This window comes from Callithrix jacchus, chromosome 7, assembly GCF_049354715.1.
Source record: "Callithrix jacchus isolate 240 chromosome 7, calJac240_pri, whole genome shotgun sequence".
In the NCBI taxonomy this organism is placed as follows: domain Eukaryota; kingdom Metazoa; phylum Chordata; class Mammalia; order Primates; family Cebidae; genus Callithrix; species Callithrix jacchus.
Genome location: NC_133508.1, coordinates 39,673,793 through 39,701,134, shown reverse-complemented (window position 1 = coordinate 39,701,134; position 27,342 = coordinate 39,673,793). Strand labels below are relative to the sequence as shown.

Here is a 27,342-nt window from a genome sequence, read left to right as displayed (position 1 = left end):
AGGCAAGCAGATCCCTCAAGCCCGGGAGTTTAAGGCCAGCCTGGGCAACACACTAAGACTGTCTCTACAAAAAATGCAATAGTTGGCCAGGTGTGGTGGCTCACACCTGTAGTCGCAGCTACTCACGAGGCTGAGTGGGAGGATGGCTTAAACCCGGGAGGCAGAGGTTGCAGTAAGCTGTGATTGTGCCACTGCATTCCAGCCTGGGTGATACTGGGGGACCCTGTATCAGAAAAAAAAAAGAGGAGGCTTTCAGATTAAACTGGCCACAATCTTGAGCTCAGAGTAATTTTATGTTAGGTATCTCTATCATAAAAGTTTTGCTTTGGGGCAGTGGCAGTGGCGACGGGGCTGTGTGCAGGAGGAGCATGGGGCAGGCTGGATGTGGGCTGGGCACCCTGGGTCCCAGGACCTGCAGTGGTGGGCAGGGCAGGAACATCCACTCAGACTGGATTACTGGTGCACAGTGTGTCACTGAGCTGCTCCTGTGGCAGTGCCATCCATGCTGGGTCCAGCCGAGGTGCAGAGCCGCGTGGACATGGTCCTGGAGACCCAGGCAGCGTGCCTCATCTATGCCCTCCGGATCAAAGGGGCCCAGGGTGGGACTGCTTCTACTCCTTTGGGGGCTGCCGCTGGGATGAGCCTACCAGTAGCTCCAGCAAGAGCCATTCTGGCCGTGCCGGTCCGGTCCACCATCTCGGACCTAAGGGGGTCCCGACGGGCATCCACACCAGACTTGTAGTGGCAGTCCCCGTGGCACCTACTGTCTTGGAAACAGATGCTCAGGACCACAAAGGAAAATCAGCACTGAGACAAAGGATCTTTCAGCAACGCAACTTTTACTTCCTGGACTGCAGGAAGGGCACCCTCGCTAGCTATCTTGTCATGAGAGTACAATGAACAAAGGAAAACACACAAATTTATCCTTTACACATTCGGGGTTGTCCTTACTGCTGTGTCTGATCTCCTTTGGCTGGAGCCAGACCTCACAATCTAAACTAAAACCCAATTGGCTAACAAAAACAGGTAAAAGCAATAGAGAGCTGGGACATGCCTGTGAGCACATCCAGCACAGATATCTTGGTTAAAGTACAAGGACATAGAATGTACTATGTGCCTGTAAGCACGGAATATCTAACATAGGATAGGGCCTAACAGAGTTATTAGCACACTTATTCTTTAACAAGAAAAGAAACTTATGTAATCCCAGTACTTTTGGAGGCCGAGGCGGGTGGATCACGAGGTCAAGAGATGAAGACTATCCTGGTCAACATGGTGAAACCCCATCTCTACTAAAAATACAAAAAATTAGCTGGGCGTGGTGGCGTGTGCCTGTAATCCCAGCTACTCAGGAGGCTGAGGCGGGAGAATTCCATGAACCCAGGAGGCGGAGGTTGCGGTGAGCAACCATGCCATTGCACTCCAGCCTGGGTAACGAGCGAAATTCCATCTCAAAAAAAAAAAGAAAAGAAACTTAAAAGAGGAACTTTTCTACTTCCCAAATACTGTCACTTCCAAGAGCCCAGAAGACACATCTGGCCTTCAGGAGGCTGGGCTGTACAAAAGGGGTAGCTGAAATGCATTCTCTTTGCACTTGGTGGGGAGGGTATGACTGTGGCCGCTAGACAGCAGTGAACAGAATTATGGTTGAATAGACCCACTGTGTTCCGTCTACTGAGATTGTCACACTGCCTCCCTAAATGAGGATCTCGGGGCTGAGCGCGGTGGGGCACGCCTGTAATCCCAGCACTTGGGGAGGCCAAGGTGGGTGGATCATGAGGTCAGAAGTTCAAGACTAGCCTGGCCAAGATGGTGAAACTCTGTCTCTACTAAAAATACAAAAAAAATTAGCCGGACATGGTGGTGAGCAACTGTAATGCCAGTTTCTCAAAAGGCTGAGGCAGAGAATTGCTTGAACCTGGGAGATGGAGATGTCAGTGAGCTGAGATCATGCCACTGCGCTCCAGCCTGGGCAACAAAGGGAGACTCTGTCTCAAAAAAAATGTGGGATCTCGCTGGGCACGGTGGCTCAAGCCTGTAATCCCAGCACTTTGGGAGGCCGAGGTGGGTGGATCACGAGGTCAAGAGATCGAGACTATCCTGGTCAACATGCTGAAACCCCGTCTCTACTGAAAATACAAAAAATTAGCTGGGAGTGGTGGCACGTACCTGTAAGGAGGCTGAGGCAGGAGAATTGCCTGAACACAGGAGGTGGAGGTTGCGGTGACCAGAGATCGCGCCATTGCACTCCAGCCTGGGTAACAAGAGCGAAACTCCATCTCAAAAAAAAAAAAGGTAGTAGGTTTGTTTTATTACATAATGACTAAAATTCTTTTTTTATTTTTATTTCTATTATTATTTTTAAAGACGGAGTGTTACCATGTTGGCCAGGCTGGTCTCGAACTCCTGACCTCAGGTGATCCACGCATCTTGGCCTCCCAAAGTACTGGGATTACAGGTGGGAGCCACCGTGCCCAGCCTATAATGACTAAAATTCTAAAATGGAAGCAGTTGATGGGCGTGGTAGCTCGCACCTGTAATCTCAGCACTTTGGAAGGTCTAAGTGGGTGGATCATGAAGTCAGGAGTTCAAGACCAGCCTGACCAGCCGGGTGCGGTGGCTCACGCCTGTAATCCCAGCACTTTGGGAGGACAAGGCGGGTGGATCATGAGGTCAAGAGATCGAGACCATCCTGGTCAACATGGTGAAACCCCATCTCTACTAAAAATACAAAAAATTAGCTGGGCATGGTGGCGTGTGCCTGTAATCCCAGCTACTCAGGAGGCTGAGGCAGGAGAATTGCCTGAACCCAGGAGGTGGAGGTTGCGGTGAGCCAAGATGGCGCCATTGCTCTCCAGCCTGGGTAACAAGAGCGAAACTCCATCTCAAAAAAAAAAAAAAAAGAAAATTGAATAAAAGAATAAAAGAAAATGGAAGCAGTGAGATCTCTGCATATTTGTGTTTAGGTGTTTATGCATATGTGCATGTATGTTGATCTATATGTGGACAGAAACCACTTAAGAACTTCTACTCAGATTGGCTTAGTGCTCATATACAATATAAATTCACCTAGGTGCATTTTAGTTCTTTTTTTTTTTTGAGACAGTTTCACTCTTGTTACCCAGGCTGGAGTGCAATGGCGCGATCTCGGCTCACAGCAACCTCCGCCTCCTGGGTTCAGGCAATTCTCCTGCCTCAGCCTCCTGAATAGCTGGGATTACAGGCACGCGCCACCATGCCCAGCTAATTTTTTGTGTTTTTAGTAGAGACGGGGTTTCACCATGTTGACCAGGATGGTCTCGATCTCTTGACCTCGTGATCCACCCGCCTCGGCCTCCCAAAGTGCTGGGATTACAGGCTTGAGCCACCGTGCCCGGCCTGCATTTTAGTTCTTATACTTTTTTTTTCAGAAAGAGTCTCACTGTCCCCGAGACTGGAGTGCAGTGGTGTGACCACAGCTCACTGCAGCCTTGACCTTCCTGGGCTCAGGTGATTCCCACACCTCAGCATCCTGAGTAGCTGGGACTACAGGTACACACCACTACACCAGGTGAATTTTTATATTTTTTGTAGAGATGGAGTCTTGCTATATTTCCCAGGCTGTAAGTCTTTGACAAATAAGCTGGTTTTAAATTTGCTGACAAAATAAAAATAGAAATGTCATAAAAATTGGCCGGATACGTTTTTGCCTGAGTTTACTAGTCAGACAGTTTTCTATTTGTCTCGTCTAGATGTTTTGAGGTCATGAAACTATAAAGTCAGCCTAAAATAAAATGATCTTTTTTGTGTGTAACTATTTGATGAATGAAACTAATTTGATATTATTGGTTTAATGAAAAATCTGTATCTTCTGAGTTATTGACCACATACACATGCATTTAAAATTCTGATTTGGCTGGGTATGGTGGCTCATACCTGTAATCCCAACACCTTAGGAAGCTAAGGTGGGAGGAGCACTTGAGCCCAGGAGTTCAAGATGAGCCCTGGAAACATAGCAAGACCTTGTTTCTAATGAAAATAAAACATTAGCTGGGTATGGCCGGGCACAGCATCTCATGCCTGTAATCCCAGGACTTTGGGAGGCTGAGGTGGGCAGATCACAAAGTCAGGAGTTCAAGACCAGCCTGACTAACATGGTGAAAGCCAGTCTCTACTAAAAAATACAAAAATTAGCCAGGTGTGGTGGCACGTGCCTGTAATCCAGCTATTCAGGAGGCTGAGGCAGGAGAATCGCTTGAACCTGGCAGACAGAGGTTGCAGTGAGTGGAGATCATGCCACTGCACTCCTGCCTGGGTAAGAGCAAGACTCTCTCAAAAAAATAAAAAGAAAAAATTAGCCAGGCATAATGATGCATGGCTGTATTCACAGCTACTTGAGAGGCTGAGGAGGATCACTTGACCTTGAGTGTTTGAGGCTGCAGTGAGCCTTGATCTCACCACAGCACTCAAGCTTGGGCAACAGAGAAAGACCTTGTCTCAAAAAAAAGTTAATAGGCTAGGTGTGGTGGCTCCTGCCTGTAATCCTAGCACTTTGGGAGGCTAAGGCAGGTGGATCATGAGGTCAGGAATTCAAGACCAGCCTGGCCAACATGGTGAAACTAGTATCTACTAAAAATACAAAAATTAGCCAGGCATGGTGGCAGGCACCTATAATCTCAGCTACTCAAGAGGCTGAGGCAGGAGAATTGCTTGAACCCAGGAGGCGGAGGTAGCAGTGAGGCAAGACCATACTACTGCACTCCAGCCTGTGCAACAGAGAAAGACTCGTCTCAAAAAAAATTTTTAGGGAGCCGTGGTGGCTCAGGCCAGTTGTCCTGGAGCTTGAGGAGGCGAGGCTATGAGTTCAAGGCCAACCTGGGCAACATAAGAACCATGCATTTAAAAAAAAATTAATATCCCTTTTAACAAACTCATTTACACACACACACGTATATACATTATATGTGTATATATGTGTACGTATATGTGTATATATATGTGTAAACATATCTGTGTATAATTTTTTTTTTTTTAAATTAGAGACAGGGTTTCACCATGTTAGCCAAGCTAATCTCGAACTCCTGGCCTCAAGTGATCCACCCACCTTGGCCTCCCCAAGTGCTGGGATTACAGGCGTGAGCCACTGCGCCCAGCCAATTTTTTTTTTTTTTTTTTGAGATGAGGTTTTGCTCTTGTTGCCCAGGCTGGAGTGCAATGGCGTGATCTCGGTTCACCACAACATTCACCTCCCAGGTTCAAGCAATTCCCTTCCCTCAGGCTCCTGAATAGCTAGGATTACAGGTGTGTGCCACCATGCCTGGCTAATTTTTGTATTTTTAGTAGAGATGGGGTTTCTCTATGTTGGCCGGGCTAGACTTGAACTCCTGACCTCAGGTGATATGCCCACCTCAGCCTCCCAAAGTGCTGGGATTACAGGCGTGAACCATCGTGTCTTAATTTTTTTTTTGAGACAGGCTCGCTCTGTTGCTCAGGCTGTAGTGCAGTGGTGTGAACTCGGCTCAGTGCAACTTCCGCCTCCCAGGTTCAAGCAATTCTATGCCTCAGCCTACTGAGTAGATGGCATTACAGGCATGTGCCGCCACATCTGGCTAATTTTTGTATTTTTTTTTTTTTTTTTTGAGACAGAGTTTCACTCTTGTTACCCAGGCAATGGCGTGGTCTTGGCTCACTGCAACCCCTGCCTCCCGGGTTCAAGCAATTCTCCTGCCTCAGCCTCCCTAGTAGCTGGGACTACAGGCGTGTGCCACCATGCTGAGCTAATTTTTGTATTTTTAGTAGAGACAGGGTTTCACCATGTTGACCAGGATGGTCTCAATCTCTTGACCTAGTGATCCACCTGCCTCGGCCTCCCAAAGTGCTGGGATTACAGGCGTGAGCCACTGCGCCCAGCCTAATTTTTGTATTTTTAATAGAGACAGGGTTTCATGATCTTGGCCAGGCTGGTCTTAAACTCCTGACCTCGTGATCCACCCACCTCAGTCTCCCAAAGTCCTGGAATTACAGGCATCAGCCAGCATGCCTGGCCAATTTTTTTAAAAACAGAGATGGATCTAGCTATATTGAGCAGTCTGGTCTAAGATTCCTAATCTCAAGAGATTCTCTCACATTGTCCTCCCAAGGTGTTAGGATTACAAGCACAAACCACTGTGCCAGGCCAAACTAGATAAATGTGAAGGGACAAGTTTCATGCCTGATGCATGGATCACACAGAATGTTCACCAAACTGCATCCGGAAGAATGAGGTATGCAGATAACCGGAAGGTGAACAAGGAGGAGAGGAGCTTCACTGAGCGACAGAACAGCTCTCAGGAGACCCAAAGTGAGCAGCTGCTTTCAACAGGCAGGTCCTCCCGACGAGCTGAGGAGATCCGACTTGGACAGACCCATCCCACAGCCGGTAGTCCTGATGTCCCTGTGAGTATGGCTGAGTCTGGGGTTTTCATGGACTTCAGGAGAGATAAACTGTGTGCTGATTAGTCCATGGGCAGCCATGGGTGGCCCTAGAAAAAGCACCGTAAATTCTCATTCTGGGCAGCAGACTCCACCCAGAAGTGGCAGCCCAGCCCCCATCTTTCAGGCTGTCCCTAGCTTGAAGGTGGCTCTTCACTGGACACCCACCCCTTTCCACCCAGGAGCCTGTCTGCCTCTCGCTGTAATCAATTATTCCATCCACAGGCCACTGGCTGTTTAGCCCAAGGGTCGCCTACAGGACTGGGCTGAGCTGCCCTCAGGCCCTCCTCAACCTTGCTCCCATGCTTGTCAGCTTTTAAAGTCCAGAGGGGGATGAGGCAGCAGGGGGCTAGCATGTCAGCACTGCCCTAAGTGCACACACACCTGGCTGGGTTGCAACAGCGCCTGGGCTTGGCCTCAGCTTTGTTGGGAGTGAGGAGAGGCCAGATAGCAGGTGCAGGTACTTCTGAGCTTTCAGGGGTGGGGTGGGGAGACTTCCCAGCCCCGAGAGTACAGGGATGCCTGGGTCCATAGACGTAGCTGGGCAAATGCAGCTGCACCCAGGAGGGTGGGGCTCCTGTCCTGCCAACCTGGAAGAGGGCAGGGCTTCTACGTGCCCAGTCCCAGCTGAGCCTCCCCTGCTGCAGCAAGCATCTTCCCAGCATTCACTCAAGAGAGGCCGCCACTGCCATCAATGGTATAACTGACATTTCACAATCAATAGCTTCTGCTGGTAACTTCACAAAACCTAACCTACGAGGATCTTTAGTACCTATTGGTTAAATAAGGTACTAAATAAGTCTGTCAGTACTATATGCTGTACCTGGATAAATTCCTCTGGAAACACTGAGACCCGTTTACACAGAATAAGAAAACAGGTACATGGGCCAGGCACAGTAGCTCATGCCTGTAATCCCAGAACCTTGGGAGGCCGAGGTGGGCGGATCACGAGGTCAGGAGCTGAGGACCATCCTGGCCAATATGGTGAAACCCCCGTCTCTACTAAAATACGAAAAAAAACATTAGCTGGGTTTGGTGGTGCACACCTGTAGTCCCAGCTACTCGGGAGGCTGAGGCAGGGGAATCACTTGAACCCAGGAGATGGAGGTTGCAGTGAGTTGAGATCATGCCCCTGCGCTCCATGCTGGTGATGGAGTGAGACTCCATCTCAAATACAAAATAAAAAAAGAAAACGGCACATGGTTACAAATCTCGCCTAATTTCCTATGGCCACTTGAGTTATTCAATCAGTTTCCTTTCATTTCCAATCTTCTTCTGAGATGGAGTCTTGCTATTCACACCAGGCTGCTGTGCAGTGGTGTGAACTCGGCTCACTGCAACCTCCACTGCCCAGGGTCAAGCAATTCTACTGTCTCAACTTCCCGAGTAGTGGGACTACAGGCACATGCCACCACGCCCAGCTATTTTTTTTTTTTTTTTGAGATAGAGTCTCACTCTGTCACCCAGGCTCAAGTGCAGTGGCTCAATCTCTCCCAAAATGCTGGGATTGACTCCGCCTCCCAGGTTCAAGTGATTCTCTTGCCTCAGCCTCCTGAGTAGCTGGGACTATAGGTACATGCCACCACATCCGGCTAATTTTTGTAGGTTTTTAATTTTTTTTTTTGAGACAGAGTCTTGCTCTGTCACCCAGGCTGGAGTACAGTGGTGTGACGTCGGCTTACTGCAACCTCCACCTCCCGGGTTCAAGCAATTCTCCTGTTTAGCCTCCTGAGAAGCTGGGATTACAGATGCCTGCCACTACACCTAACTAATTTTTGTACTTTTACTAGAGACAGCGTTTCAGCATCTTGGCCAGGCTGGTCTTGAACTCCTGACCTTGTGATCCACCCATCTCAGCCTCCCAAAGTGCTGGGATTACAGGGTTGAGCCATCGCACCCTGACAAATTTCTATTTTTTAATCTTTATTTATTTTTGAGACCAAGTTTCGCTTTTGTTTTCCAGGCTGGAGTACAGTGGTGCAATCTTGGCTCACTGCAACCTCTGCCTCCTGGGTTCAAGCGATTCTCCTGCCTCAGCCTCCCAAGTAGCTGGGACTACAGGTGCCCGCCACCACACCCAGTTAATTTTTTGTATTTTTAGCAAGAATGGGGTTTCACCATGTTAGCCAGGCTGGTCTTGAATTCCTGACCTTACATGATCTGCCCACCTCAGCCTCCGAAAGTGCTGAGATTCCAGGCATAAGCCACCCTGCCCTGCCTTTAACCTTTTTTATTTCCTAATCATCATCATCATCACCATTATTTTGCTTTCCTTTAAGCCTAGGTTCATGGGTCAAAACTTACATGCAAACTGGGATAACATATTCCTATTACTTATACCTTGTATTTTCCCCTTTAAACTTGATCATTTTAATGTTTTGCAAAAGTGCAATTTCTTTCTTTTTTTTTTTTTTGAGACGGAGTTTCGCTCTTTTTACCCAGGCTGGAGTGCAATGGCACGATCTCGGCTCACTACAATCTCCGCCTCCTGGGCTCAGGCAATTCTCCTGCCTCAGCCTCCTGAGTAGCTGGGATTACAGGCACGCGCCACCATGCCCAGCTAATTTTTTGTATTTTTAGTAGAGACAGGGTTTCACCATGTTGACCAGGATGGTCTCGATCTCTTGACCTCGTGATCCACCCGCCTCGGCCTCCCAAAGTGCTGGGATTACAGGCGCGAGCCACCATGCCCGGCCAAAAGTGCAATTCCTAACAGAATAATGGTGACACAGTACTTTGAGATGATAGAAGACTACAGAAGTGACAAAAATTGAAGTTAATAATGGACTCCAGTAGACTTAGCCTGAGAGCCAGTCTCAAACCTCCTTTGCTGCTTAAATATGGTAAAAAGGGTTTTGCCAATGACTGCCGGCAGCCTCTCTCTCCAGCGTGGGACCAGGACAGCTACCTAGGACAAGTTCATCTCAGCACGGGGGCTTTCTTTTTTTTTTCTTTTGAGATGGAGTTTTGTTGTTACCCAGACTGGAGTGCAATGGCACGATCTGAGCTCACCGCAACCTCCGCCTTCTGGGTTCAAGCAATTCTCCTGCCTCAGCCTCCCGAGTAGCTGGGACTACAGGCGCGCACCACCATGCCCAGCTAATTTTTTGTATTTTTAGTATTTTCACCTTGTTGACCAGGATGGTCTCGATCTCTTGACCTCATGATCCACCCGCCTCGGCCTCCCAAAGTGCTGGGATTATAGGCGTGAGCCACCGCGCCCGGCAGCACGGGAACTTTCGAAACCTACAAGATGATTGACCACTGATGCATTTGGAGAAAGAGCTCAATCAAAAGGGGAAAATATCCACGTTGTCAAAATAAAAGTGGACTCACTTATTCAAAATACTCTAATACAGCTGGGAAAAGGCCATGAAGGGAGAGTCCTCGTGAATAAATAATAAAAACTATCACGAGATTCTGCACAAACCACAACCTTGCAGTAAGGCAACTTTACACAAAAGATCCTTTCCTGGCCGGTTGCGGTGGCTCAAGCCTGTAATCCCAGCACTTTGGGAGGCCGAGGCGGGTGGATCACGAGGTCAAGAGATCGAGACCATCCTGGTCAACATGGTGAAACCCCATCTCTACTAAAAATACAAAAAATTAGCTGGGCATGGTGGTGTGTGCCTGTAATCCCAGCTACTCAGGAGGCTGAGGCAGGAGAATTGCCTGAACCCAGGAGGTGGAGGTTGCGGTGAGCCGGGATCGTGCCATTGCACTCCAGCCTGGGTAACAACAGCGAAACTCCGTCTCAAAAAAAAAAAAAAAAAAAAAAAAATCCTTCCGCAAGGACATCTGCCCAGCAACTGCCTGTTACTGATCTCTGTAGCAAGGTTATTCCAAACCATTGTCTTCATTTTTCCTTTAAAAATCATCGTCTTTCGGGCTGGGCTTGGTGGCTCACGCTTGTAATCCCAGCACTTTGGGAGGCCGAGGCAGGTGGATCGCCTGAGGTCAGGAGTTCGAGACCAGCGCAAATCGTTGACTATTATGGCACGCACATTCGCCAGCGCCCTATTCCCAAATAAATACGATTTTCAATTAGCCCCTCTGCCTTAGGTTGACAATCATCATCATTACTCTCCCCTCTGTTGCGCCCCCACAAAAAACGCAAGCCCACCGCCCGCTGCTGCCAGGCTGCCTCCGGGGAGACAGGCGTAGTTGGAGTCACACGGCGCGTTGACTCGATTCTCTGTAACTTCATCCAAATCTCAGGCCAGCCAGAGGGCTCTCCAAGGAAGCCCGAGGCTAGGAAGGCCCTCGTCGGCGCGCACCCCCAAGCAGGTCTGTCACAGGTCGGCGTTCTCCCGGAAACGTTCAACGCTGAAGGCTTTCATCAAAGAGCGACGTGCTCCTGCTTGTATAAGCCCGGGCGGGAGCGACCCTCAGGATGCGGGAACGTCTGTGGGTCTCGGGGACAGCGGAGGGAACGGGTCTAGTGAAGCGCGACGACTCAGGGGACGGCAGGAGCGAGAACGACGGACCCCACGGGGACCGAGGGGACGTACTGCTTAGTCTACATCGTCCCAGGAGACGAGACGCCAGGCGCTTCGCAGCTTTCCCAGCTACGGCGGCGGCGACTACACACCTGTGACGTCTCAGGCGTTCGGCGCGGCGCGTACGTCACAATACGTCTGCGTCACACTAAGCGCCGGCGCGTGGCGCTGTGACGCTCAGCCGCGCCCTCGGAGTGAGGGTCTCTGCTGCGGACGCCGGGGGCTGGCGGGCCGTGGGCCGCCCCCGGCCTCGCGGAGTGTAGCGCGCCCGAAGGCCAGCGCCTGCCCGCAGTCCGCGGCCCGGTGCTCGGGCTGGGCGGGGAGGCAGACGCCGCACGGTACGCCGCCGGCACCGGCGCTTCCGCGTCGCCGGCTTCCGGCCACTGCGGCCGCCATTTTGCTCGCGCGGAAGCACCGCGGTGGGGTGGGAGCCCCGCGGGCTGTGCGGCCGCCACCATGCCGTCGTCCCCGCTGCGGGTGGCGGTGGTGTGCTCGAGCAACCAGAACCGGAGCATGGAGGCGCACAATATCCTCAGGTAGTTGGGCTCCGCCCTGGCCCCGCGCGCTCAGCCCCGGCGACCGGCCCGCCATTCTCCCCGGTTCCCCCTGGCCCGCGCCGGGCGCCCTGGGAGGAAGCTGGACCTGGCGGCGCTCGGGGGTCGGCTGGTAGGGATGGCAGCGGGACGGCGGCGCGCGGCGCCCACACGCGGGCGGACATCACAGGGAAGGCAGCTTCTGGGATGAGGCGCCCGCTGCCGGGGGTTCTCCGAGCTCCCCGAGGCTGGGCCCGGGGCGAGGGTAGCAGCCGAAGTGAGGGGCTACGCGTCGCCGGCCTATCAAGGTATTTCGTGTGCGACGTTGGTCACCTTTGCTGGAAACGCGCACAACATAACCTCGGCATAGAACAGTGTTGGAAATAACAAAGCGGTCTGTTTTTTTAATGCCATGGATTTGTGTGTTTGCTACTTCTTGTTTTCTTTTGCCAAAGATCCTCTTCCTCCCTGGAAGGCCTTCAACCGGTAGTTTCTGGAATACCACGTGGATTCGGTTTGGCTCTGCTAACTGGCCTTCTGTGACTCTTGCGAAGCCCGTGTCTGATGAAGGTTTAGTCCTGCTTGATACAAGTTTTTCGTTCAGTCTCATAGCAAAATCAGAAACTTAACACCAGAGTTACAGTTAGAATTTGGTATATGTGTCAGCTTTGATAGTAAGAGAAAATTGAAACGGCTTTTTTCCTCCAGTGTTACCTACATGAACTTTAAAGGAAAGCACCATCTCGCTTCTCTTACCACAGTCCAGCTTTAACTTTCCTGAGTAATGTGGGAAAATTAGCATCCCTCTGTTTGTTTACGCCTATTATCTCAGCGCTTTGGGAGGCTGAGGCGGGTGGATCACTCGACATCTGGAGTTCGAGATCAACCTGGCCAACTTGGTGAAACCCCGCCTTTACGGCCGGTGTGGCCAACATGGTGTAACCCCTTCCGTACTAAAAACGCAAAGTGTAGCTGGGCGTGATCGCCTGTAATCCCAACTACTGAGGAGGCTGAGGCAAGAGAATCGCTTGAACCCTGGAAGCGGAAGATCATGCCATTGCACTCCACCCTGGGCGGTAGAGTTAGAATGTCTCAAAAAAACAAAAAAACAGTGTCAGGTGTTCATAATCTGCTGATGCTGTTTTTAATTCTTTCTAATGTCTACATTGTCCACAGTATTTGCCTAGTCTTTTATTTTTATTTTTTTAGTAGACTATATGGTTTGAACTTAACAAATTAGTATGAAGGTTTTTGTTTTTGTCTTTTTGGAGACGGAGTCTCGCTCTGTCACCCAGGCTGGAGTGCAGTGGTGCGATCTTAGCTCACTGCAACCTCCACCTCTCAGGTTCAAGCAATTCTTCGGCCTCAGCCTCCCGAGTAGCTGGGATTACAGGCACCACTGTGCCTAATTTTTTTAGTTTTAGAAGAGACAGAGTTTCTTCATGTTGGTTAGGCTGGTCTCAAACTCCTGACCTTGTGATCCATCCACCTCAGCCTCCCAAAGTGCTGGGATTACATGCGTCAGCTAGCATGCCCAGCCCATCAGCTGTCTTTTTATTGCCACGAGGTGTGTTTTATTTTCGTTATTCTTACAAATAATTTTCTATAATACCCTGGGACAAATGGGAGAATTTAGCAGCCCAATTTGGGGGCTGGAGGGGTTCCTGCAGACCCACAGGCCAGTGGCATAGGCGTTCACAGTGCCTGGGTTCACAGTGCAGCATGTGGCATCAACACAGAGAATGCCGAGGTTCACGGAGCAGCTTGTGGCTCATGTCCATCTTGTAGGTGGTTCTTCCTCCACATCACGACGCAGGTCTGGATGCTGACGGGGGCAAGAAGTTCTCCAGGCTCTTAGGAAACATCACTCTGCTTTTCCTGCTCAGTGGTCTCTGGACAGCAGGGTGTTGTATGTCTCTGTTGCCTTTAGCTTGGCCTATTGAAGTTGGAATTTGTATATGTTGCTATTTTCACATCTTTTTGTTTGTTTTCGAGCCCGGGTGAGGCAGAATCATGGCTCACCACTACAGCCTTGAATGTCTGGGCTCAAACGGTCCTCTTCCCTCAGCCTCCCAAAGTGCTTGATTACAGGCGTGAGGCACCATACCCAGACTACGTTTGCTTTTGAAAATCACCCGTGTATGTGCTTTGTCTATTCGTTTGGGTTTATTTAGAGGGTTTTAAAACTTACTTAGGAAATCTATGTGATAGTGCTTTTCTGTTACAAGCTCGGAAGGATTGTGAAAGTCAGGTTTAGAGACTTTTAGGCCTAAATGATGTTTGTAAAAAGCATAGAAAATTCTTGTGATAAGTGAAAAAAGCAGAAGTGTGTATGCAGTTGGGTATGGCTACATGAAACTACAGAAGCTGCAGTGACATTGTCCCAGGAACTGTAGTTCACTAATCAGCGACTCACCCCATTTAAAAATGTTGGGTCTGGCAAGGTGGCTCTTCCATCTATAGTCTTAGCACGTTGGGAGGCTGAGGAAGGAGGATTGCTTGAGTCCAGAAGTTTTAGCCCTGGGCAACACAGGATGGACCCCCCCCTCCATTATTACAAACATTTTAAAAATTGGCCACGTGGGGTTGCATATTCCTGTAGTTCCAGCTACATGGGAGACGGGGCTTCAAGATCACCTGAGCCCAAGAGGTTGAGGCTGCAGTGAGCTGTGATTGCACCACGGAACTGCCTGGACAACAGAGCAAGTCCCTGTCTATAAAAACAAAAATAATAAAAATTTTACCCCATTGAAAATTAGCGGCTGGGCACAGTGGCTCACACCTGTAATCCTAGCACTTTGGAAAGCCGGGGCAGGCAGATCACAAGGTCAAGAGATTCAGACCATCCTGATCAACATGGCAAAACCCTGTATCCACTAAAAATACAAAAAGTAGCCTGTTGTGGTGGGCGCTTGTTGTCCCAGCTACTCGGGAGACTGAGGTAGGAGAATTGCTTGAACCTGGGAGGCGGAGGTTGTAGTGAGCAGAGATCACACCACTAAACTCCAGCCTGGGTGAGAGTGAGACTCCATCTCAAAAAAAGCAAAACAAAACAAAATGAGCTTGGCCTGTAATTTCCTGACAGATCCAAGTGATGATAGTGTTGACATCATAGTGTCCTCTGGGGTGATCATCTTTGATGTCTGAAGCTGACTTATTTCAAATGTCAGTCCTGGGAGGCCTTATATTTTGGGGGATGCTGGGAAGCTCTGCTCTGCATTTCCACAGTGCCTCCTGCACTTCGTGCTCCAAGGATTCACTTGTCCCCTGGGAACCACTTAGGTTTGGGGTTTTTTGTTTTGTTTTGTTTTGTTTTTTTTGAGATGGAGTCTCGCTCTGTCGCCCAGGCTGGAGTGCAGTGGCATCATCTTGGCTCACTGCAACCTCTGCCTCTTGGGTTCAGGCGATTCTCCTGCCTCAGCCTCCCGAGTAGCTAGAATTACAAGCTCACACCACCACAGTGAAACTCCGTCTCAAAAAAAAAAAGAAAAGAAAATTAAAAAGAAAATCATCTTCAAAGCAATGACAAATGCTCCCTCCTCCATGGGGACAAATCCCCTTTCCCTCTGGCCCTTGTCAGCACCTCTGCCTTCACTGAGACCCCCACAAATCGAGGAGCGGTGGGGCTAATTAGGAGTTTCGCTAATTTTCGTATTTTTAGTAGAGATGGGGTTTCATTATGTTGGTCAGGTTAGTCCTGACCACGTGATCCGCCCACCTTAGCCTCCCAAAGTGCTGGGATTGCAGGTGTGAGCCACCGTGCCCGGCTGTTTTTTTAATGTCAGACTGTCTTCTAGATGTTACGGCATGTGTTAGTTTTTGGAAGCTGTGTTTTTAATTATAGCAATTCTAAACAAGTTGTTGTAAGAGGCTTTTAGAAGGTACTGGACTGAATTCTGTCAGTTTTCAATCATAACTTACCGGATGGTGTGATTTCTGGAAAGATGAGCATAGTGGCTCCAGGGGTCCCAGGGTGGGCAACGCAGGGCTGTAGAGGCCCCTTGTGGGTGCCTTAGCCAGGCACCCTCCCAGAGGCATTGTTGCGGTCCTCACCCCCCTTCTAGGAGATCCGCTCATAGCAGCTGAGAAGAGAAAACCCACAGCTGGGAGCCAGGGCTTAGGAGCCATGAGGAGGCTCTGGACCCCAGGGTCTCTGGCCATGATGGAGCTGACAGAGGAGCAGAGGCGAGGCTCACACTCAAGGGACTCAGGGTGTGGGAGAAACAGTAGAGTCACCGGAGGCCCCACCGCTCCTCGCTTTGTGGGGGGCTCAGTGAAGGCAGAGGTGCTGACAAGGGCCAGAGGGAAAGGGGATTTGTCCCCATGGAGGAGGGAGCAGTTGTCTTTGCTTTGAAGATGATTTTCTTTTCTTTTTTTTTTTTTTTGAGACGGAGTTTCACTGTTGTTACCCAGACTGGAGTGCAATGGCACGATCTTGGCTCACTGCAACCTCCGCCTTCTGGGTTCAAGCAATTCTCCTGCCTCAGCCTCCCGAGTAGCTGGGACTACAGGCGCGCACCACCATGCCCAGCTAATTTTTGTATTTTTAGTAGAGACGGGGTTTCACCATGTTGACCAGGATGGTCTTGATCTCTTGACCTTGTGATCCACCCACCTCGGCCTCCCAAAGTGCTGGGATTATAAGCGTGAGCCACTGCGCCCGGACTTGAAGATGATTTTCTTATGGTTTCATCCTTGACCTTAATAGAAGGCGCGCGTGTGTGTGTGTTGTGTGTGCATGTAAATGTACGTATATATGTATGTGTGGGGTGTGTGTGTATATGTGGGGTGTGTGTGTGTATGTGTGTATATGAAACATGTACTGAAATGTGTTTAGGTCCCAAATTTCACTAATGATGGCATACATTTTCAGGGGATGTAACCATTTCAGAAGAGTTTTTTGTTTTTACTTTCCAAGTCTCATTTAAATGGTGATAGCCCATGAGCCGTTTATTTGGGCTCTGTAAACATGAGGTCACTGTGTAGCTCAAAGTCAGGCTGATTGGCATTGAGGCTGATTTTGTTTTTGTTTTTTTTTTTTTTGAGACAGGATCTCGCTCTGTTGTCCAAGTTGGAGTGCAGTGGCACGATCACAGCACACTGCAGCCTCAAACTTCCAGGCTTAAGTGATCCTCCTGCCTCAGCCTCCTGAGTAGCAGATGGGACTACAGGCATGTGTCTCCATGCCCTGCTAAAATTTTTTAATTTTTATTATTTTCATTTTATTTATTTATTTTTACAGATAGGGTTTCACCGTGTTGCCCAGGCTGATAGTGAACTCCTGGCCTCAAGTAATCCTCCCACCTTGGCCTCCCAGAGTGGCAGAGTGGTGGGTTTATTATAGGCATGAGCCACCATGCCTGATAGCTTCTTCTTCTTCTTCTTTTTTTTTTTGGAGGCAGAGTGTCTCTCTGTCACCCAGATGGAGTGCAGTGGTGAGATCTCAGCTCACCACAACCTCAGCCTCCTGGGTTCAAGCGATTCACCAGCCTCAGCCTCAGCCTCCTAGGAAGCTGAGATTAGAGGTGCACACCACCATGCTTGGATTTTTTTTCTTTTTTTTTTAAAGTAGAGACAGGGTTTCACCATGTTGGCCAGGCTGGTCTCAAACACCTGACCTGAAGTGATCCACCCACTTGGCCTCCCAGAGTGCTGAGATTATAGGACTTTTGATACCTGTAAAGACAGTTGTTTGACACACCAGACAAATACTTGTCTGGAAGTTGAGTCTGCAAAGTCACTGGCCCTTTAAGCGAAGCCTGTTGGCGTCTGGGCTGCCTTCCCAGCTCTCCTTGCTTTTCTGCAGGAAACCCTGTTGAAGCACAAGCTGGCTGCCCTATCAGTTGCATCAGTTTAGACAGAATAGTGCTACTGTAGCTAAATAGCCTTTTTGCCATTAGTGAACATTGTGTTGGGGGAAAACAGTGTATATTGTGTTTAAATAGGCTTGCTTAAAGGGGCTCAGCAGGTGGCAGTTCCTGTGGGTGCTGGGGACAGGCTGTTTCCCTTGGCTGCTGTGATCACATTATTATGGGCTTGTCTGTGCTTTTTTTTTTTTCCTGAAACGGAGTCTCGCTCTGTCACCCAGGCTGGAGTGCAGTGGGATAGTCTCAGCTCTGCAGCCTCTGCCTCTAGGGTTCAAGCGTTACTCCTGCCTCAGCCTCCCGAGTAGCTGGGATTATGCCACCATGCCTGACTAATTTTTGTGTTTTTAGTAGAGACAGGATTTCACCATTTTGGCCAGGCTGATCTTGAACTTTTCACCTCAAGTGAACCACCCGCCTCGGCTTCCCTGAGTGCTGGAGTTACAGATGTGAGCCTCTGTGTCGGGCCCTTGCTTGTGCTTTGATGGAAAGTATTTTATCTTATGTTATCTGAATTGGTCAGGAAGTCATTTTAGGCTTAGGGTGAAAAGTGCTTGCTCCTTCTCAGGTGTGCTGCCTTTGTGTTCCCTGTGTCTGGGCCTGTCACCCTCTCAGTCACAACCAACAGTTGACTTCATTCCTTTAGCCTCATGTTCTATCAAGATCTGTGGTTCTGAATGTGATGGATGAATGTCACGAATTTTGATTTTAGCATTTTCAGGTCTATTTCACAGTCTGGGTGGCCCTGGGCATAGGTTTGTAGTCATGAATTGCTGCTGTTATGCCACGTTTCTTTTTTTTTTTTTTTTTTTTTTTTTTGAGACGGACTCACTCTGTCACTAGGCTGGAGTGCAGTGGTGCAATCTTGGTTCACTGCAACCTCCACCTCCCGGGGTCAAGCAGCTCTCCTGGCTCAGCCTCCCAAGTAGCTGGGACTACTGGCACACCACCACACTCAGTTATTTTTTGTATTTTTAGTAGAGATGGGGATTGACCATGTTGGCCCAGCTGGTCTCAAACTCCTGAGCTCAGGCGATCTGCCACCTCCACCTCTCAAACTGGGATTTGAGGCCTGAGCCACCTTGCCTGGCCTCTGACAGGAGCTCTTTGTGCACGTCGAAGTTCAGCACTTGGCACTGTGTGGGGCCGGATTTCTTCACTGTAGGGGCTGTTCGTGCGGCTTTCCCACGTGACTCTGGATGACCAGTGGCATCCCGAGCCTCTAGACATCAGTAGCACCCCACGTTTCACAGCCACAGGTGTTTCCACACATTGCCACACATCCCAAGTTGTAATTAAAAAAATACAGAAAAGGGGCCAGGCGCAGTGAGCAGGCAGTTTGACCTTTACAAGTCCCTTAGGAATCCTGTGAACTGGGATCCTGCGAATTGGGGACACTGATCAGTGACTAAAATGTTCTCATGAAATCTTCTCCAAATCTACGTAAGTCAGTTTTGTTCAGTTTAAAGTAACAGCCTTAAACAATTTACGATGTAGCCCGGCTGTGGTCAGTTTCATTTTGATTGCTTTTACCTAGCTTTTGTGTAACTTACTCTGGAGTTTTTATGCTTACTTGAGACAAGGTCTTGCTCTGTCTTCCAGGCTGGAGTGCAGTGGTGTGATCTCAGCTCACTGCAGCCCGCCTGGGCTCAAGCTGTCCTCCCACCTCAGCCAAGATGAGGTCTTACTGTGTTGCCCAGGCTGGTCTCAAACTCCTGGGCTCAAGCAATTGTTCCATGTCAGCTTCCTAAAGTACTGGGATTACAGGTGTGAGTCACCATGCCTGGCCTAAAATATTTAATTAGAATTATTATTATTTTATTTCTGAGATGGAGTCTCGCTCTGTTGCCCAGGCTGGAGTGCAGTGGCGTGATCTCAGCTCACTGCAGCCTCTGCCTCCTGAGTTCAAGTGATTCTCCTGCCTCAGCCTCCTGAGTAGCTGGGATTATAGGTGCCCGCCATCACAGCTACCTAATTTTGTATTTTTAGTAGAGACCAGATTTCACCATGTTGACCAGGCTGGTCTCCATCTCCTGGCCTTGTGATCCACCCTCCTCAGCCTCCCAAAGTGCTGGGATTACAGGTGGGAGCCACCACACCCATCCTAGATCAAAAATTTTAAGACCCAGCCGGGCTTGGTGGCTCACGCCTGTAATCCCAACACTTTGGAGGGTGGGTGGATCACGAGGTCAAGAGATGAAGACCATCCTGGTCGACATGGTGAAACCCTGCCTCTACTGAAAACAAAAAAAAATCAGCTGGGCATGGTGGTGCGTGCCTGGAATCCCAGCTACTCAGGAGGCTGAGGCAGGAGAATTGCCTGAACCCAGGAGGCGGAGGTTGCGGTGAGCCGAGATCGCGCTATTGCACTCCGGCCTGGGTGGGTAACAAGAGCGAAACTCCGTCTCAAAAAAAAAAAATTTTTTTTAAGACCTGTTCTCTGGTATCGGCCAATGAAATTAATCATTTTGTTTCTTTGCCATTTCGTGTCCCTTGCTTTTGGAGTTTTGTGTCTTAGTCCAACTGTGATTCTTTGTCTGCTTTTGTCTTTCAGCAAACGGGGATTCAGTGTCCGATCCTTTGGAACAGGGACTCACGTGAAGCTTCCAGGACCAGCTCCGGACAAGCCCAATGTTTACGATTTCAAAACCACATATGACCAGATGTACAATGATCTTCTTAGGAAAGACAAAGAACTGTATCCCAGCGGGTTGCCCTTTAAAACCCCCAGGGTGGTTCTCCCTGGAAGGTGTCACATGTGGCTCGGGCACGGGAGGCTGTCACCCTGGGCAGTGCACACACTTGCTCCTCCTCTGTCTTTGCGAGAGCTTGGTTGCTAGTCCTGGCGCACATCGGATCGTCCACGGGTTAGTTCCAGTGCCACCCATGGCCTTAGGCGTTGTGAGACGCGCAAGGTGTGAGGTTTACATTGCTGTGGTCCAGCAGAGGGTCCTGACATGATGTAAACCAGGGGTGCTTAGGTGAGGACGCAGAACCCACAAAGCCCTGTTGGTTTTCACACTGCAGGTCTGCCCTCCTCTGTCCTTTGCCAGGTAGGGGTGCCTGCGTGCATGTGTGCGTGCATGTGCTTGCCCATGTGGTACACGTGGCCCCGGGCTGCTTCACACATCTGATGTCCTTAGAGGGCCAATTTTGCTATCTAGGCTGTTAGAAGCAAATAATGGGAGGGAATGTTCCTTCTTCTCAGGAGGACACAGAGCAGAGTGATTATTGCTAAGGCTCCTGTGAAGAGAACAGTATTCTTTTTCCTTTTTTTCTTTTTTTTTGAGACGGAGTTTCATTCTTGTTGCTCAAGCTGGAATTCAGTGGTGCGAACTCAGCCTCCTGAGTAGCTGGGATTATAGATGCCCGCCACCACAGCTACCTAATTTTGTAGAGACCAGATTTCACCATGTTGATCAGGCTGGTCTCCATCTCCTGCCTCGGCCTCCCTAGTAGCTGGGATTACAGGTGCCCACTACCATGCCCAGCTAATTTTTTGTATTTTTAGTAGAGATGGGGTTTCACTGTTTTGGCTGGGCTGGTCTCGAACTCTTGACTTTGTGATCCACCGCCTCAGCCTCCCAACGTGCCCAGATTATAGGCATGAGCCACCGCACCCGACTCCCTTTTTAAGAATTTTTTTTGGTGGAGTTTCGCTCTGTTACCAGACTGGAGTGCAATGGTGTGATCTCAGCTCCTCAGCTCACTGCAAAGTCTGATTCACAGCCTCAGCCTCCCGAGTAGCTGGGATTACAGGTGCATGCCACCATACCTGGCTAATTTTTGCATTTTTGGTAGAGACGAGGTTTTACCATGTTGGCTGGTCTCGAACTCCTGATCTCAGGTGATCCACGGTGCCCAGCCCTACTGTTGCAATTTTTAATAAGCTAAAAAAATTTTTTGTGCCCAGATTAATTGGGGTAGCCAGAAATGGCCCCTGAAGGTCTTTCTAGCAAAACCTAGAACTGGGTCCTAGGATGACACCACCTTCTGCCCCCCCCATCCCCACTGTCTCCTCTGCCAGTTACAGTTAAAAGTTTGTGGGTGGGGACGCCGGGCAGAGTCCCAGGCTGCCTGCTGCAGCAGAGGGTATGGTTCTGGTTGGGGGTGCGGGGGGGGGGGCGTCCAGGCGCAGGTAGGCTCTCACTGTGGGTTACTGTGCGTCCCGGGGTATGTCAGCAGCACATCCTGCTGCCCCTCTCTGCAGAAGCCCTGGTAACCTGCGTCTGGAAAAACCTCCCTGAGAATTTCTGAGGGGCTCAATAGGCCATGTCCTGGTCCGCCCGTGTTATGCACGGCTCAGACGTGGTCGCTTTTGCGGTGGGCTGAGAAGGACCTCAGAAAGCAGGCCCTCCTGATAGGCCTTTGTGCAAGCTCCCTGTCCGTGCTGTCTTCACCCCACCACAGAGCCTCTTCCAAGAATCTCGTTTAGGGGCTGGGTGCTTTTCATTGCCCTGGAGAAGGCTTTGGTCTCATCTCATTCATATTAAACTGTGCCATGAAGCTTATCCTGAGATCCCATTTTTGAAAATTACTCTTCAGTTAGCACTGTTCCTTTTTAAATTCTTGTATTCAGTAAGAGAAAGAAAAGCTAGGAATGCACAAGCTCATACTAGATTAGTGTAGGCTCAGCCCCTTTGTATCACTCCACTGTGGCCTCCCAGGCTCTGGACGTGGGACTGAGTCCAGCTTCAGTGGTCTCATCTGGAAGGACTTGGTATAGGGAGAGGACAAGCCTGTCTCTGGTCATTCTAGAAGGAGCTGAGCCCGGTATCCCAAAATTCAGAAGCTCCTTCTTTATAGAGGGACCGTAGGGGTCGGTAGGCTCCCAGGAAGCATCCCACCCAGAAGAGCCCTGTGTGCCTGCGCATGCTCTCATGGGTGGTGGGGTGAAGGGTGGCAGCATGAGTGCTGTGTGTCACTGACAGGCTCTGCCCTGGGGACCTCCGTGTGGGAAAGGCATCGCCTGTGGCAGCCCCTCATTAGGTGCTGGGAGGAGGGTGCCTTCATGGCCTTGCTTATTTTACTTGGGGGATCTTTGCCCCCTGGATGGGGGCAAAGGGGCAGAACAGTGTGCCTGCCACTTAGTGAAGGTCTTGCGGGTGCTGCCATTGCCTGCCCCAGGTAGTTCCCTGTGGATACTGGCACGAGGCCAGCTGGAGCATGTTCCCTAAGTGGGGATGGAGGTGAGGAAGGTGGGGTGGGCCCTCGGGGGTGTTCAGATGTGCAGGTTGGGGGACCCCGATAACGTTAGCTGGTTGGTGGAGGCAGGGGGCCTGCATGAAGTGACTCATGCAGATTAGAGCCCAAAACCAAATCTGTCATGCGGCAGCTGGTGTGTCTGCACAAGTGACGGCTGTAAACTGCAGTGGAAAGCAGGAAGTGTCTTTTAAGATGTTAGGCAACGATACAGTGCAGCATTTGGTAAAGTGTTTAAAATCTCAAGGGAAAGGATGATGCGACTTGTGAGGAAAATGCTGCTTGTTCAGAGGCAGAGCCGGGGCTGAGGGGACCCCACCACCTGCCGTCTGTGGCCAGGGGCTAGTTTCTCTGTGTGTACCCACCTCAGATTTTCTGATAATTAAATAAATTAGAACCTGCAAACGCTGAGCCTGAACCTAGTGTTTTTAAAGCCCTCAATAAATATTGGCCCATTGTCCTGTTAGTAGTGAAATATTTAATTTTTTTTTTTTAATTAGTCTCAAACTCCTGGCCCCAAGTGATCCTGCCACCTTGCCTACTAAAGCAGTTGCATTATAGGTGTGAGCCACTATTTTCAGCTTTATTTATTATTATTATTATTATTTTGGTTGAGACGGAGTCTTGTTCTGTTACCCAGGCTGGAGTGCAGTGGCGCAATCTCGGCTTACTGCAACCTCCACTCCTGAGTTGAAGCAGTTCCCCTGCCTCAGCCTCCCAAATAGCTGGGACAACAGGCACGCATCACCATACCCAGCTAATCTTTGTATTTTTGGTAGAGATGGCCTTTCACTGTGTTGGCCAGGATGGTCTCCATCTTGACCTCATGATCCGCCTGCCTTGGCCTCCCAAAGTGCTCAGATTGTAGGCATGAGCCACCACGCCCAGCTGCTTTAATTTATTTTTATTATTAACTTTTTTGAGACTGAGTCTCAGCCACCCAGGCTGGAATGCAGTGGCGTGAGCTCGCCTCGCTGCAGCCTCAGCCTCCTGAGTAGCTGGGACTACAGGTGTGTGCTACCACACCCAGCTAATTTTTTTGTATTTTTAGTAGAGACAGGGTTTCAGCATGATAGCCAGGATGATATTGATCTCCTGACCTTGTGATCCACCTGCCTCCCAAAGTGGTGGGATTACAGGCATGAGCCACTGCGCCTGGCCGCTTTAATTTCTTAAATACAAATTCTTCTTGACTTTCCATGAAGTTACCTGCTGGTAAGCCCATTCTAAAGTCCTGACGTTGAGCCATCATAAGTTAGAGACTGTCCATATTTGTCTATAGATGGCTGATTTTGATTTTTTTTTTGCCAGAAGCCAGAAGTGAGTCTTAGGGGTTGAGAAACTTGCTGTCTGTGAAACCTCCCTTGGGGATTGCTGACAGCAGTAAGCCTAGGTTTGCAGTGTTGGGATTTGAACCTTAAACTAGGCCGGGTGCAAGGGCCACGCCTGCAATCCCAACATGGGGAGGCGGAGGCCAGAGGATCACTTGAGCCCAGGAGTCAGAGGCCAGCTTGGGCAACACAGCAAGCTTCCACCTCTACAAAACGTAAATGAGCTGGGTGTGTTGTCGCGCTTCTGTGGTCTCGGCTACTCAGCTACTCCTCCAAGGCGGGAGGATCACATGCCCAGGAGGCTTCACTGAGCTGTGATCGCACCGTTGCACTCCAGTCTGAGCAAGAGAGCAAGACTTTTTTTTTTAAAGACAAAGTCTCACTGTCACCCAGGCTGGAGTGCAGTGGTGCAATCTCGGCTGTCATAATGTTCTCCTTTTTTCTTTTTTTTTTCTCCTGAGATGGAGTTTCGCTCATTGCCCAGGCTGGAGTACAAAGGTGCGGTCTTGGCTCACTGCAACCTCTGCCTTCTGGGTTCAAGCGATTCTCCTCCAAGACCAGCATGGCCAATGGTGAAACCCTGTGTCTACTAAAAATACAAACATTAGCCAGGTGTGATTGTGGGTGCCTGTAATCCCAGTTACTCTGGGGGCCAGGGCCGAAGAATTGCTTGAACCTGGAAGGTGGAGGTTGCAGTGAGCCAAGATCACACCACTGCAGTCCATCCTGGGCAACAGAGCGATACTACGTCTCAAAAAAAGTCCAGACGCCGTGGCTCATGCCTGTAATCCCAACACTTTGGGAGGTCTAGGTGGGTAAATGATGAGGTCAAGAGATTGAGACCATCTTGGCCAAATCGGTGAAACCCAGTTTCCACTAAAAATATGAAAAAATTAGCTGGGCGTTGTGGCACCCGCCTATAGTCCCAGCTACTCGGGAGGCTGAGGCAGAAGAATCACTTGAACTTGGGAGTTGGAGGCTACAGTGAGCTGAGATCACGCCACTGCACTCCAGCCTGGCGACAGAATAAGACTATTAAAGTTTATATCAGCATTTTCTTTTGGGAATTAATAGTATATATATATATGTGGGGCCAAATGCAGTGGCTCACGCCTGTAATCGCAACACTTTGGGAGGCTGTGGCAGGTGGATCACTTAAGGTCAGGAGTTTGAGACCAGCTTGGCCAACAAGGTAAACCCTGTCTCTAGTAAAAATACCAGAAGTGGCTGGGTGTGGTGGATCACACTTGTAATTCCAGCTATTTGGGAGGCTGAGGCAGGAGGATCACTTGAACCCAGATGGCAGAGTCTGCAGTGAGCTGAGATCGTGCCCCTGCACTCCAGCCAGGGGAATGGAGTGAGACCCCGCCTCAAATAGTTAAAATAATTATAATAATAGTAATATGTATACATGGACCGGAGTGGAAATCTAAATTTTTCTGACCTCTGTAGACAAATGGGAACTCTGCTGTGCAGGGTCTTTTAATGAGTGGGCTGTTTCATCCAGAATTGTTTTATTGAGATAAAATTTATAAGTCATACAGTTGCCTGAGCTGGATATCCAGTTCTTTGGCTTTCAGTACATTCTCAGAGTTCGGCAGCCATCACCACAGTTGGTTTTGGGAGCCTGAGGCGGGCAGATCACAAGGTCAGGAGTTCAAGAGCAGCATGGCTAATATGGTGAAACCCCATCTCTACTAAAAATACAAAACTGCAGGGCATGGTGGTGCACACCCATAATCCCAGCTACTCAGGAGGTTGAGGCAGGAGAATTGCTTGAACCAGGATCCAGGAGGCAGAGATTGCAGTGAGGCAAGACTGCGCCCCTGCACTCCAGCCTGGGCTACCGAGCGAGACTCCCATCTCAAAAAAGAAGAAACACTTTTGTCTCACAAGGCCTGTAGCTGCTGCTGCCCATTCCCCCCACCTACTGCTTGCCACTTTACAGATCCAGCCATTCCTCACTGTCCGCCATTTGTACAGCCTTTCGTTCCTTCACTGAGCATGTGTGGAGCTCTTTCTAAGTTTCTTTCCTAGACCTTCCTCGCTCTGCCTTAGAGGCACGTGGAGTAGAGCAGCTTTGCGCTTGGCATCCTGCCTCGTGGGCTGCAGCCTCGCTCCCAGGGTCACATGCAGAGGCTTTTCTGTTTTCATTTTACACTTGAGATACTTTCTATAGTTGAGCTTTCCTGCGGGACTTCTTTACTTTTGATTGACGGGAGTCTGTGATTAAGCCATCCCAAGCTTGCTTGGAGTGCCTTCGGGGAGAAGATAAGTTACTTCTGTTTCTGAGTTAGTTAATGGACAGTCTGACCTAATGAAGTGTCACTCAGCCCGATGAGGGGGTCCAGGCAGCAGCCACTGGCCCAGAAGGTGGAGGAGGAGGAGGGAGGGGCCGTTCTGAAAGGAGGGCCAGGGTGGCTGATACGGCCTGGACAGTGTCACCCCCTCCAGGACAGCACATTCAGCCACGGGAGAAGGTGTGTGGGATTCTCACAGGATCCCACAGCAAGGTCATCCTTTATGCGCTGAAGTTGGTGAAGGTTTACTAGCTCGTGTGATGAACTACAAGACCACTTGTCTTCAAAGGCAAGTCAGTGTTAATGTGACTGTTTTCCCGTGAAATGCAAACGCAGTTAACACTTTCCTGGGTCTTGTCTGACTGCAGCCAGGACAAGCCTCTGGTATATTGTTCGTGCTTCTTGTGGATTTTTTTGTAATTACCTTTGGGGTTTGGATTTTTACCATTGTTACTGTTACTTGGTTTTGAGACAGGGTATCTCTCTGTCACCCAGGCTGGAGTGCTGTGGTGCCGTCATAGCTCACTGCAGCCTGGTTGTCCCTGACCCAGGTAAGTGACCTTCCCAGTAGTTGAGACCACAGCCCCATGCCATGCCCAGCTTTTTTTTTTTTTTTTTTTGAGGCAGAGTCTCACTTGGTTTCCCAGGCTTGAGTGCAATGGTGTGATCTCAGCTCACTGCAACTTCCACCTGCCGCCCACTGCCTCCCCTGCAACCCCCCATCCAAGCAATTTTCCTGTCTCAGTCTCTAGAGTGGGCATGCACCACTGTGCCCAGCTAATTTTTGTACTTTTAGTAGAGATGAGGTTTCTCCATGTTGGCCACGCTGGTCTCCAACTCCTGACCTCAAGTGATGCTCCCAGCTCAGCCTCCCAAAGTGCTGGGTTTACAGGCATGAACCACTGCACCCAGCCTTTTTTTTTTTTTTAACTAATTTTTTTAAGAGACGGAGTCTCACTCTGTCACCCAGGCTGGAGTGCAGTGGTGTGATCTTGGCTCACTGCAACCTCCACCTCCCTGGTTCAAGCAATTCCCCTTCCTCAGCCTCCCCAGGAGCTGGGATTACAGGTGTGTCCCACCACACCTGGCTATGTTTTCTTTGCATTTTTAGTAGAGATGGGGTTTCACCATGTTGGTCAGGCTGGTCTCGAACTCCTGACTTC

The 27,342-nt window shown here is 49.7% G+C and overlaps 1 protein-coding gene and 1 long non-coding RNA gene across 6 annotated transcripts in view; one reads left to right on the top strand and one right to left on the bottom strand.

The window, feature by feature from the left end:
* Window positions 1-95: 95 nt before the first annotated feature.
* Window positions 96-10,741, bottom strand: LOC144576909 (uncharacterized). 4 transcript variants are annotated; one of them, XR_013519722.1, is made up of 4 exons: window positions 10,574-10,741; window positions 2,170-2,279; window positions 648-763; window positions 96-223 (listed from the first exon to the last, which is right to left on the bottom strand). It is a non-coding gene; the product is annotated as an uncharacterized LOC144576909 (long non-coding RNA). The 4 variants fall into 4 exon arrangements; XR_013519719.1 differs by having other exon boundaries at window positions 2,170-2,254; XR_013519720.1 differs by lacking the exons at window positions 96-223; window positions 648-763 and adding an exon at window positions 1,324-1,450.
* Window positions 10,742-11,119: 378 nt separating this feature from the next.
* Window positions 11,120-27,342, top strand: part of SSU72 (SSU72 homolog, RNA polymerase II CTD phosphatase) — a 29,543-nt gene continuing 13,320 nt past the window's right edge. Inside the window, exons 1-2 of one of the 2 annotated variants that reach the window (XM_002750185.5) lie at window positions 11,120-11,485; window positions 19,901-20,044. In XM_002750185.5, coding sequence (XP_002750231.1) covers window positions 11,406-11,485; window positions 19,901-20,044 — 224 coding nt within the window. In that variant the 5' untranslated portion in view covers window positions 11,120-11,405. Of the gene's footprint in view, window positions 11,791-19,900; window positions 20,045-27,342 lie in introns of both variants that reach the window. The other variant, XM_035307325.3, reaches the window with a different exon arrangement.